The 21,562-nt window shown below is 45.6% G+C and overlaps 1 protein-coding gene across 5 annotated transcripts in view; it reads right to left on the bottom strand.

Annotated features, from left to right (window-relative positions):
* tp63 (tumor protein p63) overlaps positions 1-21,562 on the bottom strand; it is a 274,654-nt gene that overhangs the window by 69,844 nt on the left and 183,248 nt on the right. For all 5 annotated transcript variants that reach the window (XM_038815782.1, XM_038815783.1, XM_038815784.1 and 2 more), the window contains one exon: positions 10,638-10,889. In XM_038815782.1, the coding sequence (XP_038671710.1) occupies positions 10,638-10,889 (252 nt within the window). The remainder of the gene's footprint in view (positions 1-10,637; positions 10,890-21,562) is intronic.

Here is a 21,562-nt window from a genome sequence, read left to right on the forward strand (position 1 = left end):
TGTGTGTGTGACAGCAAGTGGAATGTGAAGTGAGGGAGGCTGTAGCATGTTGCAGACTGTATTTACACGAGAGGCAGGAGACCGGTTGTGGATTCAGCCTTTCCATTCATGGAAGATGTTCTCTGCGCGATGTGCAGTGAAATCAGTAACACATTTATAAAATGAAACAATTTCACATTTTATCTTTTAAACCCAATGGATAAGGTTTGCCTGTCGCCACCTTCCTCCAATAATTGCAAACTCCTGTGATTCTTCATTACTTTCATAGGAACATGGTACCTACCCCCATCCCCCTCCCCATAATCCTCAACTCCCTTGTCTATAAAAAAAATCAGTCTAACTCTGCCATGAATCATTTTTTTAAAAATGTGTCCAAGTGATGTGGCTATGGCTGGCTGGGCCAGCTTTACCGGCCAGCTCCAATTGCCCTTGAATAAAGTATGTGTCTCAGAGGACATTTTAAGAGTCAACCACATTGCTGTGGGTCTGGAGTCACATGTAGGCCAGACCGGGTAAAGACGGCAGATTTCCTTCCCTAAAGAACATTAGTGAACCAGATGGGTTTCTACAACAATTGACAATGGTTTCGTTTAGACTTTAATTCCATATTTTTCTTGAATTCAAATTTCACCATCGGCCATGGTGGGATTCGAACCTGGATCCCCAGAGCATGCCTCTGGCCCACTGATCCAGTGACAATGCCACTGCGCCACCACCTCCCCTAAATGACCCAGTCTCCACTCCCTTCAGGGTGAGAGAGTTACATACACTAGCCACTCTCAAATAAAAACTCCCGTTTTCCATTTTTAAAAAAACACCACTTATTCTTAAACGATGTTGCCTGGTCCTCGTCTTTCCCACAAGGAGAAACCTTCTCCTGGTATCCAGCCTGTCAAATCCCCTCAGGACCTTTTATGTTCCGATAAGACCGTCGCTCAGTCTCCTAAACTCCAATGGGTATCGGCACGGCCTGTTCAAACTTTCCTCGTTGTATAAACCCCTCAATCCCAGGAATGAGTCCAGTGAACCTTCTGTTTTCAGGTAAGGAGACCACAAACGCACACAGTATTCTCGATGTACTCTCACCAAGCCACACCATCCAGTTCCGAAGAGCAGTCATATTGGACTTGATTTCTCTCCCCACAGACGTGGCTAGACCGGCTGACTTTTTCTGGCATTTGTTATAAAATCTTAGATCTCCAGCATTCGTGGTATTTTACTTTTATATTAATGCACGGAAACATCCCTACTTATATTCCATCCTTGCAATAAACAGCAACCTTCCATTGCCTTCATTATCACCACCTTTCCCATCGATCCAACATCTGGAAAGCAGCAGTGCCTGTAACACTTTGTGGGGTCAAGTAGAAATGGCCTTGGCTCGGAGCCTTTTTCACCTTCAAAAGAAACCTCACTTTGGTCAGTAACATTGAAACAAGTATTTATTTCACAATGCGTACTGTTAGCTGAGGTCAATTGAACTGATTCTGCAGTGAGTTCTGAACGATGTTATCTGGAAGAACTATTAAGGTTTAATTTTTTTCCGGGTTTGTTTTCCCAATTGCCGTATTAAAAGGACGCTGGAGTAAAAAGAAGCAAGGATTACAGAAAGGCACCCAGCTAAATCAAACTCTGTTCAGGTCCAAAAAGGAGATTTGTAAATGCTGACAATGGTCTCCACACAAAATGTTCATCTCTCTTCTTTATTAAATTCACACACACCAGCTGTATGTATCCTGCATTGTATATACATTTTATAGTTTTTAACATATATGTATTTAATTCACTTCCAGGTACAGTATGGTAGCACAGTGGTTAGCACTGCTGCCTCACGTCGCCGAGGTCCCAGGTTCGATCCCGGCTCTGAGTCACTGCCCGTGTGGAGTTTGCACATTCTCCCCGTGTCTGCGTGGGTTTCACCCCCACAACCCAAAGATGAGCAGGGTAGGTGGATTGGCCACACTAAATTGCCTCTTAATTGGAAAAAAAAAAGAAAAGAAATATATTTTTGATTCACTCCCAGCTGATTTTCATTTAAGAGCCTTTTTAAAATAATATAATGTAGGCACATTCCAGTGTACTGAGAAAACCACAGAATCTCAGGTTCTGTGGTTGATGTTTAGAACCATTTGATCTGGAAAACAAGCCACAACAGGTTTTTGGGCATAAACAAGTTTGTGCCTCATCACATGTTGAACGGGCTGGTAGCAGATGTTCCCTACATGCTGAATCTTGCTCCTTGTCAAATATTTGAATGAAAACTATAAAGTCTTGGATCTTGTGGCTTCCTGAGGGAAGAGGGAGGGTCAGTGACACCCAGCACAGCTCGATAGTACAACTCAGATGTAAACCATTCTTGTCACTGCTTATAGTCAGGTAGTGCCCAAGCTATTTATCTTCGAGACTGCAAAAGGTGGTAACCATGAGCTTCAGAGTCCGTGCAGAAAATTTCAAATCACAGTCCCATGTCTCTCGAGTTAGATACTGACAGATCTGTGTGTTTGGATTGATCCACCATCAAGGCAAAAGAAACAAAACTCAATCAGACAAACCAGTCTGCTGCTTGGAACATCAGTGATGCACAGATCCATGCTGAGCATGGAGCATTATCAAACCCGCTAAGCCTAGCCCCTCTGGGACAACATGGTGGCACAATGGTTTGCACAGCTGCCTCACAGCACCAGGGACCCGCAATCGATTCCGACCTCAGGTGACTGCGGAGTTTGCACATTCTCCCCGTATCTGCGTGGGTTCCCTCCGGGTGCTCCGGTTTCCTCCCACAGTCCAAAAAATGAGCAGGTTAGGTGGATTGGCCATGATAAATTGTCCCTTAGTGTCTAAAGGTTAATTGGGTTGTAGGGTTACGGGGATAGGGCGGGGGATTGGGCATCAGTAGGGTACTCTTTCAGAAAGTTGGTGCAACCTCGATGGGCTGAATTGCCTCCTTCTGCACTGGCACTGAAGATATTCTATGCTTCTATTCCATGATGATCTCCGGCACAGCATTGTATTTACAGATTTTCCTTAGTTAGTGTCCAAAGAAGACCAGAACATGGCAGCAGATGAAAGGTGAAGAATGGAGGTTCTGAACTATTGTATTTTGTCCCTCCCTGTATCTTAATGCTCAAATTACTTTCTCAGCTTTGGTTTATCAGATTTAACCAACTTGTGCGGAATTTACTTATAGTGCTGTCAGCTGCAATATCCCAGATTACTGTGATAGCAAGCAAAGCAGGAAGAATGGAGTTAACATTCTGCCACCAGTTACCATGTAGTTTAAGTACAAGCTGTCAGAGGCACATGCTGGCCTGTGCAATACCCAGAATCAGAATCCATGCCCATGGGTCAGAGAATACATTCTTACTTGATGTGTAGTGACGTTCGCAGAGTGTTTGCGTGGGCTTTGGTCTAGTCACCATCTTTGATTGTATGAGCAACATCTCTAATAAACCTCTGATTGTGTTTTACAAGAATCTAGAGTGTGGGTGCCTCCGCACCTTTTCTTTTTGCGACAACAAAGCAATACAAGAGGAGATAAAACTGGCAACAAGGATTTGGGCCTGAGAAAGCTGGCCACCAGGGCTGAAGCTGCAAAAATTGGTGAACAAGATGATTTTGATGGGGAACATTGGGTCGGCATCGGGAACAAGGGAAGATTCTCGGGGCTCGACCCGTCTGCACACGGACATCGGGCGAAGCACTGCCATCAATACCGCCGGTTTAAAAATAAACTTGAACAGCAAGAATACTGACAGTCAGGGGGAACCTGCTTGCATTGGAGTGAGTGGGATCATGGCTGCCGGGAAGTGGTATTTCAAAATCTGCCAACTCTGCATGGGCCACTAACCAGGGGCAAAGGTCTAACTACCGTCAGACAAGATGGTAAAGATTCCCTCGTTGCTTGTAAAAGGGATTGTTAGTGCCTTTCTTCTCTTTAAAAATCGGAAAGGAGGAAGCTTAAAGCCTAGAAGCCAGGTTCTAAAAATGGCAGGAAAAATGGGTGCCATGGATGTGCTTGCTGTGAATTATGAAACATGGAATTCAGATTTTTTTTAAAATTTAGAGTACCCAATTCTTTTTTTTCCAATTAAGGGGAATTTAGCGTGGCCAATCCACCTACCTTGCACATCTTTGGGTTGTGGGGGTGAGACCCACGCAGACATGGGAGAATGTGCAAATTCCACACGGACAGTGAGCGGAATCAAACTCGGGTCCTCGGCGCCGTGAGGCAGCAGTGCTAACCACTGTGCCACCATGTGAAACATGGAATTCAGGTGAGGAAAGAATTGTCTTAATAGTAACATAAGAATAATAATCTTTATTATTGTCACAAGTAGGCTTACATTAACACAGTAATGAGGTCACTGTGAAAATCCCCTAGTCACCACATTCTGCCGCCTGTTCAGGTACACAGAGAGAGAATTCAGAATGTCCAATTCACCTAACAGCGCGTCTTTCGGGATTTGTGGGAGGAAACCGGAGACCCACGCAGACACGGGGAGAACGTGCAAACTCCACACAGACAGTGACCCAGCGGGGAATCAAACCTGGGGCCCTGGCGCTGTGAAGCAACAGTGCTAACCACACTATGTCCACAAAATCTGACACAATTAAGGTTGCTTTTAGAATTGTTCAATTATTATCTTAAATTTGTGCCGAATTTAGCAATACGATTGGAGCCTTTACACATGTTGTTATGTTTCAAACAGGCATGGAACTGGTAAGAATGTGCAAACAATGAAGTGAAAGAAGCTTTACTGAAGTCGGAGCTGTTGGTTCATTATAATCCCAAACTGAAGTTACAGCTTGCTGGCGATGCCTCACTCTCTGGGGTCGGTGCTGATGTCTCGCACATTCTGCCTTCAGGAGAGGATCCATCAATAGCATTTGCTTCACGCACTCATACTAGCCCGGAATTGAATTAAGCTCAGATAGCATAAGAAGTTTTGAGCATCATTTTCAGTGCAGGAAGGTTCCGCCATTTCCTTAATGGGCATCATTTTACTCTTTTGACAAATCATCGACCCTTGACTCCAATCTTTGGGCCGTATAAAGGCATACCTTCTTTGGCAGCTAGTAGATTGCAAAGACAGTCATTGATATCGACGGCACACACTTAGAATATCCAATATCGCAAGTCAGAGCGGCGTACAAATGTCAATGCTTTATCACAATTGCCTTTACAAGTCAAGCATGACCCTGAAGAACATTTTGTCAATATTTTGTATTTCGCACTCGTGGATAGTGTAACCTGCGACTCCACCTCAAGCTCAAAGAACCGATCCAGTGATGGGGAAGATGATGGTCTTGGTCCAAAAAGGAACATTCAGTGGAAACTCAGGCCCTACTTGGAGTTCTACAATGGGGAACCAGTGTGATTATCCCTCCCAACGTGTGTAGTACAGTCCTCGACAAATGAGGGACATCCTGGTGTGGTGAGGATGAAGGAACTGGCACAGCTATTTTTTGGTGGCCAGGATTAGTTGAAGAGAAAGTTGGGCAATGTCAATCTTGTACAAAACTAAGGAACACTCCACCATTACATCCAGAGAATACACATCGATAATTCTGGTCCACTGGAGGGTCACATGTTCTTAAGAGATTGTGGACGCACACTCAAAACGGGCAGAAGTCATGATAATGAAGTCAGCGACAACTGAGCCGACCATTGAGAAACTAGAAAAAATATTTGCAAGATTTGGAATACCGGAGCAGATTGGCAGTGTTATTGGTACACAGTTTACATCAAAGGAGGTTGAGGATTACTCGAAAGGGAACGGTATACAGCATATATAGTCAGCTCCATATCACCCAGCAATGAATGGTTTTGTGCAATAATTAAAGTATTCTATCAAAGTGCCGAAGGACATGGGGACATTGACAGGAAGAGTAAACAAATTCCTAATGTCTTACCGGAACACTGCACATGCTGCCATGCAAAGTTCACCGGATATGCTATTGTTCAAGAGGAAACTACGAACATAGTTTGATTTTGTTAACTCCACCTGATATTTCAGAGATTATTAAATGACAACAAACCCAGATTTCTGGGGAGGGGAGAAAAATCTCTAAAAGGCAAGTATTCGACCAGGAGGAGAGAGAATCTTAGCTAGGAGTTACACCACCACAAAGCTATGATCCCAGCAAGGGCAAGTCCAATCTCATACACCATACAGATGGGGGATGAAATAGTTTGGTGATGCCAAGCTGATCAGTTACTTGCTGCACAAAGCAAGTTTTTAGAAATTTCTGAAGAGGAAAATGCAGAGAGCATTATTTCAGAACAGAGACCAGAGACAGTGAAGAGTTCAGATTCTGTTTCTGCGGACGTTTTAATGTCTATTGCGACAGATACTGAAATAATGACTCAAGAAGTACCATCTCCAGAAAGGAATGGGGACAGTTCTGAGCTCTCAAGTAGCCAAGTTCAAGAACACCGAATTCTTCCCAAAAGAAACACACGTCCACCACAGAGACTGTCTTACCGAATTGTATAAATGCACAGATATAATAGAAGGGGGTATGCTGTATGAATGTTAACTGTTGTCATTCGAGGGGGTGTTATGTTTCTGGAAATGGATTCTTGTGGGTTATGATGTGTAATAATTCAGCAGAGTGTTTGCGTGGACTTTGGGCAGATCATTATCGTTGATTGTGTGAACAACACCATTAATACACCTCGCATTGTGTTTTACATGAATCCAGAGTGTGGGCACATTCATACCTTTTCTCTTTGTGACAGCAATGAAATATAACAATGACTTTCCAGTCACCGCTCTCTCAGAGAGGTCCCAGCGGGGAGCAAGTTGTTGCTGTCGACTCTCACGTAATCCAACTCCACATAGGCAATTTCAGTTCAATAAAACTACCAGCAAAGGTGAACAGAATGCCTCCTTACTCTATTAAAGCATTAAAATATAACACCTAATCAGTCCTAACAACAAAGTCACAATCACCATTAGTGGGTGGCTGTGCCACGTATAATAAATGAAATCCAGCATTAATGCTCTAGCGATGCAAATAGTGCACAATTCATTTTGACCATTCCTGTTCACTGCTACATACAGATCCTGGCACAAACACATATTTAGCTGTGTGTGACCGGGCATTCTAATCAATAGATCTATCACACAATGCCTAACTTTCCTCCTTGTCAGAGAATGTAAGGAATATCAGGTATCACCTGTTGACACAGAAAAACCACAGGAAAGGAAATCTCACCATTGAGCAATAATCAAAATACATAAAAGACGCCATTCAGTCCCATTAATCAGAATATTTCAATCTGTGTAATTTAAAGATTCACAGCACAAATATAGATCACACTACCCATTGTTCATGTGTTTGTACTGGCCCTTCCACTGCAACAATTGGCCCTAATCCCATTTCCTTGCCTTTTCTTTAGTCATCCATTTCAAATTCTCACCCAATTCCCTTACAAATTAATAATAATTAATAATCTTTATTATTGTCACAAGTAGGTTTACATTAACACTGCAATGAAATTAGTGTGAAAATCCCCTAGCTGCCACACTCCGGCGCCTGTTCGGGTACACAGAGGGAGAATTCAGAATGTCCAATTCACCTAACAGCACGTCTTTCAGAACTGGGGGAGGAAATCGGAGCACCCGGAGGAAACCCACACAGACGGGGAAGACCGTGCAGACTCCTCACAGACAGTGAACCAAGCCGGGAATCGAACCTGGGACCCTGGCGCTGTGAAGGGTCTAGCCCAGTGATAACCACTGTGCTACCCTGCGGCCCCAATGTTACCAGCATCTGCCCAGTAGCCCCTTACGGTAACATATTCCATGTTACAATAACTTTCTGAGAACATTGCTTCTAACTTTATTCTTCTCGTAAAGAATCTCAGTCTGTGCACCATCCAGTGGGAACACTGCCCACACTTGGAAAAGTATATTCAAATTCCCCTCTTCATTCTTTGTTTTGCCGATAAAAGCCCCAGTCCTTCTTCATAATTGTAATCTGCCATTTCCATTGGTCAATATTTGAAATGCACAGATGCTACAACAAGACGACAGGCCATTGGCACAACTAACTTGTGTTGGCTTTTACGCTCTACACAAGGAAACATTCCAATCATGTTTACTCTGTTCCCATATCTCTTCATTCCCTTTTCCATTCGCCCATCCAAACTAATCTTGAAAGGTGACAGTTCCTGCCTCAACTAATGCCATAGCCTGAACTCTATGTAAAGAAGATTTTCCTGCCCCCCGTTTTAAATCTCCTACATAAATATCAGAGATTTATGGGCCCCCATTCTAGCCCCCCCCCCCCCCCCCCCCCCCCCCCCGACTGCTAGAACCAGTCTGCTTCTATCTACTCTTCTCTATCCCTTGATCATTTTGAATTCTCCTGTCACTAATACACCACAGACTGTGCCCTTCCAACAAGACTCCATTTTTAAATTTGTTGTTGCCCCTTTTGTAGGTTTAATGCCCTTTGCAGTATTACTTCTTCAAATTGGGAACTAACTTGGACAATTCAGCATTGCAGTCTTTTGTATTCAAACAGCAGCACGGTAGCACTAAGGCTTCACAGCGCCAGGGTCCCAGGTTCGATTCCCGGCTTGGGTCACTGTCTGTGCGAAGTCTGCACGTTCTCCCTGCGTCTGCGTGGGTTTCCTCCCGGTGCTCTGGTTTCCTCCCACGGTCCAAAGGCGTGTAGGTTAGGTGGATTGGCCATACTAAATTGCCCTTAGTGTCCAAAAAGGTTAGGAGTGGTTATTGGGATATGGGGATAGGGTGGAAGTGAGGCCTTAATGTAGGTCGATGCAGACTCGATGGGCCGAATGGCCTCCTTCTGCACTGTATGTTCTATGTATCTCTTTAGATCTAGATCTATCTGCATTGTTAATAGCCTAATTCGCATGTGCTCCCACCTTTAAAGATTTGTGTATTATAATTTAATCTTAAAAACATCAGGCACAACTGTCTGACACACTGATTTGGTCACATTCTCCACATCTGATCAGTTGTACAGAATGGAAATGTTTTCCTGATCTACGGATTTCTTATAACATCTGGGAATACATCACGGGGGACATTATGCCTTTCCGAGCTCACAGCTGTAATTATGAAGCAGACACATTACGGGGGGTGCTTCTGAACAGAAAGGAAAATATTGGGGTACGTCTCCCAGTCCCAGCCATCGCAGGAATCGTCATGGGTGCAACGGGATGGACCATTTAAAGGTCTGCTGATCTCGGGTGGATGCAATGGGAAAATCCCGCACTTTGACATGAGTCAAGGATGGACAAAATCACAGTGAGGAAACAAAGTCGAAAAGGATGGTTCAATTTAACAAGGTTTCAATACTCACATACGTAAAGAGGCCTTTACACTTTCAAATATTTAACCCTGACCCCCACATCACTCATTCCCAACCGCAAAAAAAATCTTCCCCTATTTGCCATCAACACACTCAATTATTTCAAAAACTTCTTAAATCTCCTCTTCCCCATCTCATCTCCAGTGTGAATAGTGACAGTAAGCTGTCTCTCATTACTGTAACCTCGCATTTCTGCATCACCCTGATCAATCTGTACATGTCACCTTCTATTGGTTTGAATATTTATTATGCAATGGGACCCAAATGACGTACTGTCCCCGAACTGCGATTTAACCCACCTTTATAATTTGGTCAGAATCCATGATCGGCCAGAAACATTAACCCTTGGTTCTCTGTCCACAGGTGCTGACGCACCTGCTAAGTATCTCCAGCATTTTCTACTTTTATTTCAGTTATCCAGTATCTGCAGAATTTTACTTTGGTTTTGCACAAATTAAACATTCCTTCTTTATCGTGAATTCTACGTTTCTTGTTACAAAAGCCAAAACGTTGTATTATTTATGGATTTAGCTAACGGCGCTCATGCTTTCTGGGAATGATGTATCTGAGACTCTAGATTTCTCTTCCTTCATCGGCCTCTTCCTATTGAGTCGTTATCCTTATTCGCCTGCAAAAATATAATATTTCACACAATTGCATCTGTTTTATTTGCCCATTGCGCTAATTATGCCAAACCTCACTGCCAGGTAAATGTGATGGTGCAGTGTTGATGTGAGCCTACGTGTGACACCAATAAATATCATCAAGATAAAATGGAGATACACCTCCACTCTTTTATGGAAAGGGAAGAGAGAAGAACTACCCATCTCCACTTTCTACCCACCCCTCGCTCGCCACTGCACCTAATCCCTTCACTTCCCCACCTCTCTCTCTCCCCTCCCTCTCCAGCCCCTTCCCTCTCACTCCTTGACCCCAACCCATCGCCTCCTCACTCTCTGTCCCACCATCTTTCTCCTCACTTTGTCCCCACTCCTCTTGCTTTCTGCCCCCACACCCTTTCCCCAACCCATTTCTTACCTCGCGCCCACCCCAGTCCCCTCAATCCTGCCACTCTCTCCCAACTCACACCTTGCTGCTTCCCTGGCTGTTTATATTTTAAATGGATTGCACAGTATTTTTAAGGCAAAATCTAGAATATTAACTGGAACGAAGTGACAATTTTTGACTAGACTGCTGGGCTTGATCTAAGAGAGCAGTAACACAAATTTCAATAATCATTGAGAACACTCTGCATTTTAAGGTCAATGTTGCTTGAGGTAACTTACTGTCCACGTAGCAGACTTGGCTGTGCTGGACTGCTGGAATGACACGTCAAAGCCATGTGGTCCTGGATAATCTGTATTTGAGGGGATGGCTGGTGATGGAGAGAGGGTTTCAAAGGTGGAGCTGGGCTGAGCATATGGCGAAGGTGCTGTGACGTTTGGAGTGTGATCGTTGTTGTAAGGGCTGGTGGAGGAAGCTCCATTCTGTATCTGCTGCTCCATACTGTTAAGGAGCCCCAGGTTTGTGTACTGGGGCTAAAGGGGAAGAGGGGGAGGGGGAGAGAGACAGAGAGATGAAAGCAAAGTTAGCACCATTGACAACAGTGAAATTCAAACATTACTTGTGCTGAACGACTGCCTACCTTAACATAACATAACTTGTTATTGCACTAAAACTGAAAAGTTTTTGCAATGTTTAAAATGAATCACCCAATGCATCACTGTTGAATCATATTAGAGGGCTTCAAATTTTACTTATTGAATTGACAGACCCACTTGATGATTTGAAATTACATTCAGCTGTTTATCACTACAATGCACAGAATGTCTGTATTAAGCAACTCTTCCAATAGTTGCACTGATCATAATCTCTATCCTATATTTTTAATTACATGTTTGCTGAAAAAGGATTTCCTCAACTCAGTTTTACTGCACAGAATCAGGCCCTTTGGCCCACCATGTCTATGCTGAACATCAAATACCAATCTGTATTAATCCCATTTGCCAGCATTTGGTCCATAGCCTGCTATACCTTGCCGATTTAAGTGTTCATCCAGATGCTTCTTAAACATTGAGAGTTCCTGCCTCCACCACCTCTCACGCAGCACGTTCCATATTTCCAGCACCTTCTCGGTAAACAAATGTTTCCCCAGGTCCCCTCTAAACCATTTACTCCTCACCTTAAACATGTGCACTCTGGTCTTAGACACCCGATCAATCCCTGCCTCTACAGCTGTTATTAATCCTGCCCCATGGAATTTGTTTCCAATAATTTCCCTGCCACTGGCGTTAGACTAACTGACCTGTAATACCTGGCTGATCCTGCTGCCCTCCTTGAATACAGATACCGCATCAGCTATCCTCCAGTCATCTGACACTTTAACCGTGGCCAGCGAAGATTTAAATTTCTCCATCAGAGCCCCAGCAATCTCCTCCTTTGCCTCCCATAGCAGCCTAGGATACATCTCATTGGGCCCTGGGGATTTATGCACCTTTATGTTCGATAAAACATCTAATTCCACATCCTTATTAATCTCAACATGCTCTAAAGCTTCACTGTCCCAACTGAAAACTCCAGCTACCATGTCTTTCTCTTCAGATGAAAAATATTAATTTGAGACCTTGTCCATGTTCTCTGGCTCCACGCACATTCCCCCTTTGGTCCCTAATAGGTTCCCACTCTTTCACTGGTCATTCTCTTGCTCTTAATATACTGATGAAATATCTGGGGGGGTTTTCCTGAATTCTATCTGCTAATGATATTTTGTGGCCACTCTTTGCCCTCCTAATTTCATTTTTAAGCACCCGCCCTCACACTCTCTGTACTCCTGAAGGACCTACCCCGTTTTCAGTGCTCTATACCTACCATACGCTTCCTTCACTCTATATCCCTCAACATTCAGGGTTCCCTGGACTTGCCACCCTTGCCCTTCACTCAGAGGAATACGTTGGTCCTGAACTCTCTCACTTTTAAACATGATGTGGAGATGCCGGCGTTGGACTGGGGTGAGCACAGTAAGAAGTCTTACAACACCAGGTTAAAGTCCAACAGGTTTGTTTCAAACACTAGCTTTCGGAGCGCAGCTCCTTCACCTGAGACTTCTTACTGTGCTCACTTTTAAACGACTCCCACTTTCCAAATATTGTTTTACCTACAAGCAGCTGCTTCCAGTGTACGTTTGCCAGGTCCTGTCTCATGACATTGAAATCGGCCTTCCCCCAATTCAGACACTTTTTGGACTATCCTTATCCCTTTCCGTAATGACTTTGAAACTTACAGAATTATGGTCCCTATCCCCAAAATGCTCACCCACTGACACTCGATCACTTTCCCGGCCTCATTTCCGAGGATTGGGTACAGTACTGCCCATCGCACTGGGGCAAATCAGCCATCTTCTAATTGGAGGGCGAGCACTCGTAAAGGACTGAATGGTGTTTATCCGACTACTAATGTTCCGTTAAAATTCCACCTGCCAACCCTTTTCCCTACACCATAGAAAAAAACAAATCCATTCTCTATATAAATGCTGAATAAGAATGCTTTCATTCCATTTCCTCACTGGCCTAACCCTCTGCCCACCCCCCCTTGCAGAAACACACTCTTTCCCATCTCCGCAGGAGGCACCATGTTCAGCCCACTGTCTCCCCCAACCTGAGACACACTGTACCCTGCATCACCTTTCCCACCTCTCCCAGCATGAGACATATCTTTCTCCTTTCTATTTACATCCTCCTCCTACTCCTGCCCAAACTCAGTGGGGGAAGCAGTTCATCTTCTCACCAACAGCAGCAAACACACAGAGCACCCCCAGCACTGCAACCCCACCATCACACAGCAGGAGACAGACTACTCCCACTCCTTTCCCCACTCCTCCAAGCCCACGGGAGATGTAAAGTCTCTTCATTCTCCCAACAGAAGAGACACTGCTCCTGCCACATCACACGACACCCAAGCCGATTGGAGCACTGCCACCTTCCAGCTTCGCAATCACAGGCAAATACCCCCATTTCTGAGCGCTCCATCCCCCATCCCCCCGGAGACACACTGCTTCACAAAATTCTCCTGAACAGCAGGATTGATGCAACTGAGTGCTTTACTGAACCATTTGAGAGGGAAGTTAAGATTCTGTCATTTGGGGTTGAGACTGGAGTCACGTTTGCCCAGGGCGTGTAAGTAAGACAGGTGCATCCCCTTAAAAGGAACATTAGTTGGGTTTTTAACCACAGTCAAAAACAACATAGTCACTTTTCACCCAAACCTCAAATTCATAAACTGCCACAAAGATTTGAACTTTTTTGTCTGCAAAGCCAGCTCCGACAGCGTCCATTCCGCAACCCACCCACCCCGACAGTGTCTCCATCATCCCCTGTTCCACCTCTACCCACCCCAGGTACTGCAGGAAATCTGTTTAACCCCAAGGCTAATCTTGCGTGTTATACTATTGAATTGCAGAGATAGGCAACTTCACCACACAGCTCTAATATAATTGGTTTATTCATGGTCCTTGGTGACTCAGTAAATGAAAATGCCAACGGAAATGCTGAAATCTGTTTGGCAATTACAGCGTTCTTCAGATTACAACTCGATCAAACAGTGTCAGTGCACGGTGGCACAGTGGCACAGTGGTTAGCCCTGTTGCCTCACGGAGCCAGGTACCCGAGGCTGCACAGTGGTTAGCCCTGTTGCCTCACGGAGCCAGGTACCCGAGGCTGCAGTGGTTAGCCCTGCTGCCTCACGGAGCCAGGTACCCGAGGTGGCACAGTGGTTAGCCCTGTTGCCTCACGGAGCCAGGTACCCGAGGTGGCACAGTGGTTAGCCCTGTTGCCTCACGGAGCCAGGTACCCGAGGTGGCACAGTGGTTAGCCCTGCTGCCTCACGGTGCTAGGTACCCGAGGCTGCACAGTGGTTAGCCCTGCTGCCCCACGGAGCCAGGTACCCGAGGCTGCACAGTGGTTAGCCCTGTTGCCTCACGGAGCCAGGTACCCGAGGCTGCACAGTGGTTAGCCCTGTTGCCTCACGGAGCCAGGTACCCGAGGTGGCACAGTGGTTAGCCCTGTTGCCTCACGGAGCCAGGTACCCGAGGTGGCACAGTGGTTAGCCCTGTTGCCTCACGGAGCCAGGTACCCGAGGTGGCACAGTGGTTAGCCCTGTTGCCTCACGGAGCCAGGTACCCGAGGTGGCACAGTGGTTAGCCCTGTTGCCTCACGGAGCCAGGTACCCGAGGTGGCACAGTGGTTAGCCCTGCTGCCTCACGGTGCTAGGTACCCGAGGTGGCATAGTGGTTAGCACTGCTGCCTCATGGCGCCAGGTACCCGAGGCTGCACAGTGGTTAGCCCTGCTGCCCCACGGTGCTAGGTACCCGAGGTGGCATAGTGGTTAGCACTGCTGCCTCATGGCGCCAGGTACCCAAGGTGACACAGTGGTTAGCACTGCTGCCTCACGGTGCCAGGGACCCTGGGTGGCTCGGTGGTTAGCACTGCTGCCTCATGGTGCCAGGGACCCGAGATGGTAGTGGTTAGCACTGCTGCCTCTCAGTGCCAGGGACCCGAGATGGTAGTGGTTAGCACTGCTGCCTCACGGTGCCAGGGACCCTGGGTGGTAGTGGTTAGCACTGCTGCCTCACGGTGCCAGGGACCCTGGGTGGCTCGGTGGTTAGTGCTGCTACCTCTCAGCGCCAGGCATTCCGATTTGATTCCGACTTTGGGTGACTTTGGGTATGGAGCTTGCATGTTCTCCCCGTGTCTGCGTGGGTTTCCTCCGGGTGCTCTGGTTTCCTCCCATCTAAAGATATGCAGGTTAGGTGGATTGGCCACGCTAAATTTGCCCCTTAGTGTCTAAAGGTGGAACCAGGTAGCGTGCAGACTCAATGGGCTGAATGGCTTCCTTCTGCACTGTAGGGATTCTATCAAACTACAATACTGTACCTTTTCTAACTGTTAACATGCATTTTGTCAAGTGGTTTATTTGAGAGCAGCTGTACCATTCCCAGGAATATACACACAATGCTCCACAGTAATATCCAATACACACACGATGTGGCTTTTACAATGCTCCACAGTAATATCCAATACACACACGACGTGGCTTTTACAATGCTCCTCAGTAATATCCAAGACTAGTCGAGCTTTTGGGGTATTTTGTACAAGTCAAGCACACCCTATAATTTCACTCTCTACCAGTGCAGTTCAATTGTAGATATGGAAATCTAGATTGAAATAATTCCTAATGTTATGCAATCATTTTTCTTGCTGTGTGAATCAGAAAATCATTACAGTGCAGGAGACCATTCGGCCCATCGAGTCTGCATTGGCTCGCTGGTCCCAGCCCCTGCTTTATTCCTGTAACCTTCCACATTCTTCCTTTTCAGTTAGCAATCCAATTTCCACAGCAGACGCCATCTCCCTGGCCCTCCACTCATCCCGAGAGCATCTCGACAACAAGGACTCCTACATCAGATCCTATTTATTGACTACAGCTCCGCCTTCAACACCATAATCCCAGCCAAGCTCATATCAAAGCTCCAAAACCTAGGACTTGGCTCCTCGCTCTGCAACTGGATCCTCGACTTTCTGGCCCACAGACCACAATCAGTAAGAATAAACAACACCTCCTCCACAATAGTCCTCAATACCGGAGCCCCGCAAGGCTGCGTACTTAGCCCCCTACTCTACTACCTGTACACACACGACTGCGTGGCAAAATTTAGTTCCAACTCCATCTACAGGTTTTCTGACGATACGACCGTAGTGGGCCGGATCTCAAATAACGACGAGTCAGAATACAGGAGGGAGATTGAGAATCTAGTGGAGTGGTGTAACGACAACAATCTCTCCCTCAATGCCAGCAAAACTAAAGAGCTGGTCATTGACTTCAGGAAGCAAAGTAATGTACCCCTGTCAGCATCAACGGGGCCGAGGTGGAGATGGTGAGCAGTTTCAAATTCCGAGGAGTGCACATCACCAAAAATCTATCCTGGTCCACCCACAACGCTACCACCAAGAAAGCACAAAAGCGCCTATACTTCCTCGGGAAACTAAGGAAATTCGGCATATCCGCATTAACCCTTACCATCTTTTACAGATGCACTACAGAAAACATCCTATCTGGCTGCACCACAGCCTGATATGGCAACTGCTTGGCCCAGGACCGCAAGAAACTTCAGAGAGTCACGAACACCACCCAGTCCATCACACAAACCTGCCTCCCATTCATTGACTCCATCTACACCTCCCACTGCCTGGGGAAAGCGGGCAGCATAATCAAAGACTCCTCCCATCGGGCTTACTCACTCTTCCAACTTCTTCCATCGGGCAGGAGATACAGAAGTCTGAGAACATGCACGAACAAACTCAAAAACAGCTTCTTCCCCGCTGTTACCAGACTCCTGAATGACCCTCTTATAGACTGACCTCATTAACACTACACCCCTGTATTCTTCACCCGATGCTGGTGATGATGTAGTTACATTGTATATCTTGTGTTGCCCTATTATGTATTTTCTTTTATTTCCTTTTCTTCCCACGCACTTAATGATCTGTTCAGTTGCTTGCAGAAAAATACTTTTCACTGTACCTCGGTACACGTGACAATAAACAAATCCAATCCAATCATTTTGAATACCTCGATCAAACCTGCCTCCGCCACCTATATGAGCAAGTTCGTTCCAGACTCCAACTATCCTCTCAATTATTTTGAGAAAATATAACTACAGCATAAAGAAAACTACAATTTTGGCCAGCATCAATTCCATCTACAGAACTCTGGCCTCTTGTGTCCCTCGCCGTCCCACCATTGGCAGCTGTACCTTTAATCAAATAGACCCTACACTCTGGAATCCCTCCATCAACTTCTCGCCCTCTCCCACTTTAAGATCATCCTTAATATCCACCTCTTTGACCATGCTTTTAGTCATTCCATCACATATCTCTTCATTTGGTTCAGTGTGCAATAACGTCTGATTGCCCCTGTGTGGAGCACCGTGGAAGGTGTTCCTGCATTAAAACTGTTATATAAATGGGAATTGTTAAATACATTTTTAAAATTAGTTTATGGGCTGTGGGGCTTTGCTAGCTAGGCCAGCATTTATTGCCCACCCCTACTTCTCCTTAAGGTAGCAGTGATTTGCCTTCTTGAACTGCTTCAGTTTGTGTGTTTTAGGTACAGCCACAGTGCTGTGAGGGAGGGAGTTTGAGGATTTGGACTTGATAGTTCCAAGTCAGGATGGTGAGTGACCTGTGGGGGGAACTCGCAAGTGGTGGTGTTCCTGTTATCTGCTGCCCTTGCCCTGCGAAACTGATGGAGGTCATAGGTTTGGAAGGTGCTGCCATGACATCCGACTGCTCCATAGGTTCTGCACACTCCTGGTGTAGTCAAGCAGGTTCTGGAGACAAACACTGACTGACGCACTAATTGCTAAAGAAATTACCAAACAGAAAGTACATCCAGACAGACTGTTGATTCAATCCAGAAGTTTACTGACAGTTCGAAGCACGTGACAGTTCAGGTGATGCAACTCACTAATTACTGACCGCATAAATCTGAACCAATTTATAATCATTTACCTTGCTTACTTTGGATGCAAAAAAAAAAATGCGATTTCAGTTTATAATCCAGAGCAATGGATTGGTGAAAAAGACCATGGCACAGTTATCACACAAATTCCACTCCAGAATCATGATCTAGGCAGCCCAGTGGCGGACTGAGACAGTGCTTTACCACTGGAGGTGATAACTTTCAGATGGGACACTAAACGACCGAAGGTCTCATTTGCCTCTGAGAGAGATGTAAAAGATCCCACTGATCTTTTTGAAGCAGTGGAGGCTCCCCCGGTGCTCTGGCCAATATTAATCCTTCAAACAACATCTGTTCATTATCACAATATTGTGAGTGGGAGCTTGCTGTGAGCGAATTGGTCACTGTGTTTCCTACTATACACAGTGAGGACAGTTCATTGGCTGTAACGTTATTTGGGAGGTCCTGAAAGATGTTACAGAAATACTAATCTTATTTTCTTTGAGAGATAATTTGATTCTAAAAATCAATTTCGTGTCACTTTAAGTATTTCTCAAACTTATAATCGTTACAAAACGCCATAATTTAAGTTAAAATTATTCCTGCTGATGTGTCGCTGATGTAGGTGGGATTGTTGCCGGACTAATAACTCAGAGATCCAGTGTAATGCTCAGTTTCAAATCCCAAATTCATAGAATTTACAGTGCAGGAGACCCTTTGGCCCATCGAGTCTGCACCGACCCCCGGAAAGAGCACCACACCCAAGCCCACCCCACCCCTGTAACCCAGCAACTACACCAAACCCCTTTTGGACATTAAGGGCAATTGATCATGTCCAATCCACCTAACCTGCACATCTTTGGACTGTGGGAGGAAACCGGAGCACCCGGAGGAAACCCCACAGACACGGGGAGAACGTGCAGACTCCGCACAGATAGTGACCCAAGCCGGGAATTGAACCAGGGACCCTGGAGCTGTGAAGCAACTGTGCTAACCATTGTGCTACCGGGCTGACCAAATTCATTAACAAAAGTGGAATTAACAGTCTCTGGATGACCATGAAATGATTCTGGATTGTTGTAAAAACTTGGCTGGTTCCCTAATGTCCTTTCGGGAAGGAAGCCTGCCTCCTGACTCTTTAATGCCCTCTCAGATAGCACCTAGCCAGCCACTCAGTTGCATCAAACCCACTATGAATTATACAAAAAAAAAGTATCAAACTGGACGGACCACCCAGCACGACCTAGGCACCCGAAATGACAATGGCAATCTCAGCCTTGTCAACCCTACAACTCCTCCCTACTAACATCTGGGCCTTGTGCCAAGGTTGGGAGAGCTGTCTCACAGACTAGACAAGCAACAGCCTGACATAGTCATACCCATGGAATCATACCTTATAGCAAATATCCCAGGATGTGTCCTGTCCCACTGGCAGGACAGCCCCAGCAGAGGTGGCGGCACAGTGGTATACAGTCCGGGGGGAGGGGGGGGGGGGGTCCTCACAACGACTCCATGCACCATGAGGTCCTGTGGCACCAGGCCAAACATGAGCAAGGAAACCTCCTGCTGATTACCACATTCTTCTTCGACATCAACCCTCAAAGCTCAGAATAATTACACTGCAGACTGTCTGTGAAGTTGTTGAGTGTTGGGAGAGGGAGATTATGGACAATGTAAAGGACATACATTCATTGCCACAGTACAGGGTTTGAGAAACTGTACAAACTTAGGAAGACCCTTTCTTATTCTAACAATGATAAACCTATTCAAAAGGCTGGTGTCTCAATTGAAATGAAGGTTTGCATTTATATAGAACCTCCCACAACCCCCAGATCCTCCTAGCTGTATTATAGCTATTGAAGTTTTTTTGAGGTGTAGTTACTGTTGTAAAATAGAAATTACAGCAGCCAATGCGTGCACAGTAAGTTCCCACAAACAGCAACGTGATCAGGGTCAGATAACCTATTTGGTGATATGCTTTGAGGAATAAGTACTGGTCGGGACTTTGGGAACAACTCCCCTGCTCCTCTTCAAAATAGTGCCACAGCCGACAGAACAGGGCTCAGTGCTTCACGCAAAAACACGACAGCGTAGCACCCCCTCAGTGCCACAGCCGACAGAACAGGGCTCAGTGCTTCACGCAAAAACACGACAGCGTAGCACCCCCTCAGTGCCACAGCCGACAGGACAGGGCTCAGTGCTTCACGCAAAAACACGACAGCGTAGCACCCCCTCAGTGCCACAGCCGACAGAACAGGACTCAGTGCTTCACGCAAAAACACGACAGCGTAGCACCCCCTCAGTGCCACAGCCGACAGAACAGGGCTCAGTGCTTCACGCAAAAACACGACAGCGTAGCACCCCCTCAGTGCTACTTTGGGACGTAGACTTTATGTTGCTGGAACGGCGTCATTTTTAGTTTATGTTTGTTTTTTTAGGCGAGACTCATTCATGACTCTTTACCATGAACAGTGCAGACTAAGTAATAACTATATGGCAGCCTTTGTAATAGTTATTGCACACCAAACGTAATGTGAACCATTCTGAGGAGATTCAACGTGACAAAGGCACAATATTAATGCCTAAAACTGAGTTTAGGTTCGAAAGCTTATTGAGATAAACCCAGCTCAATTTTCAACACAGTTCAAAACTTTTAAAGTAACAGGATTGTGCTCCATCTGTTAAACTCAACAGGCTCTACATATCATGCACAGAATGCAGAGAGCACTCCTCATGCAGTAACTGAAAGAAGCTGCTGCATGTTTATAACAATAATAATCTGTATTTTGTCCTAAATTGGCTTACATTAACTCTGCAATGAAGTTACTGTGAAAAGCCCCTAGTCACCACATTCCGGTGCCTGTTCGGGGAGGCTGGTACGGGAATTGAACCGCGCTGCTGGCCTGCCTTGGTTTGCTTTCAAAGCCAGTGATTTAGCCCATTGTGCTAAACCAGCCCCTATATTCAACCCTAATTCACCTAACAAGTACGTCTTCGGGACTTATGGGAGGAAACCGGAGCACTCGGAGGAAACCCACGCAGACACGGGGAGAATGTGCAGACTCCACACAGACAGTGACCCAAGCTGGGAATCGAACCTGGGACCCTGGAGCTGTGAAGCAACAATGCTGACCGCTGTGCTGCCCATGATACTGAATATAGAGTAGAACAGAGAAAATGTTTAAACCAATTAACACCATTTACAGCACAGATGAAATGAATGAAATGAAATGGAAATCGCTTATTGTCACAAGTAGGCTTCAAATGAAGTTACTGTGAAAAGGCCCTATACTGTGAGATTCTTCTAGAGATTTCAAATCCAACTTGTCCCTTGAGTGGTTAGTGCAGTCCTAAAAAGTTAATGTTGCCTGACAAATGTAATCTGACAAACCACAAATGAGCTCTGATACACTGACACAGGAATATTTTCACTGTGACAAGCCCTGGGCTCAGTACTGGGGGGGGGGGGGGGGGGAGTTTTACCATTGTCTGAAGTGTCGGTGAAACGTGCAAGCTTCGTCTGAAATTTGAATGACGAGCTTGTTACTGACCCTCCAGCTGCACAGTAAGGGTACACAGAGAACAGAAAGAGAAGTTGATGCTACCTAAAACTTCCATCATTTATGAGCTATAACAGCAATAAATAATCCCTTTAATGTTGTAAAACTTTCAAAGGTGTTTAACAGAAACATTAACA

This window comes from Scyliorhinus canicula, chromosome 13, assembly GCF_902713615.1.
Source record: "Scyliorhinus canicula chromosome 13, sScyCan1.1, whole genome shotgun sequence".
Taxonomy (NCBI): domain Eukaryota; kingdom Metazoa; phylum Chordata; class Chondrichthyes; order Carcharhiniformes; family Scyliorhinidae; genus Scyliorhinus; species Scyliorhinus canicula.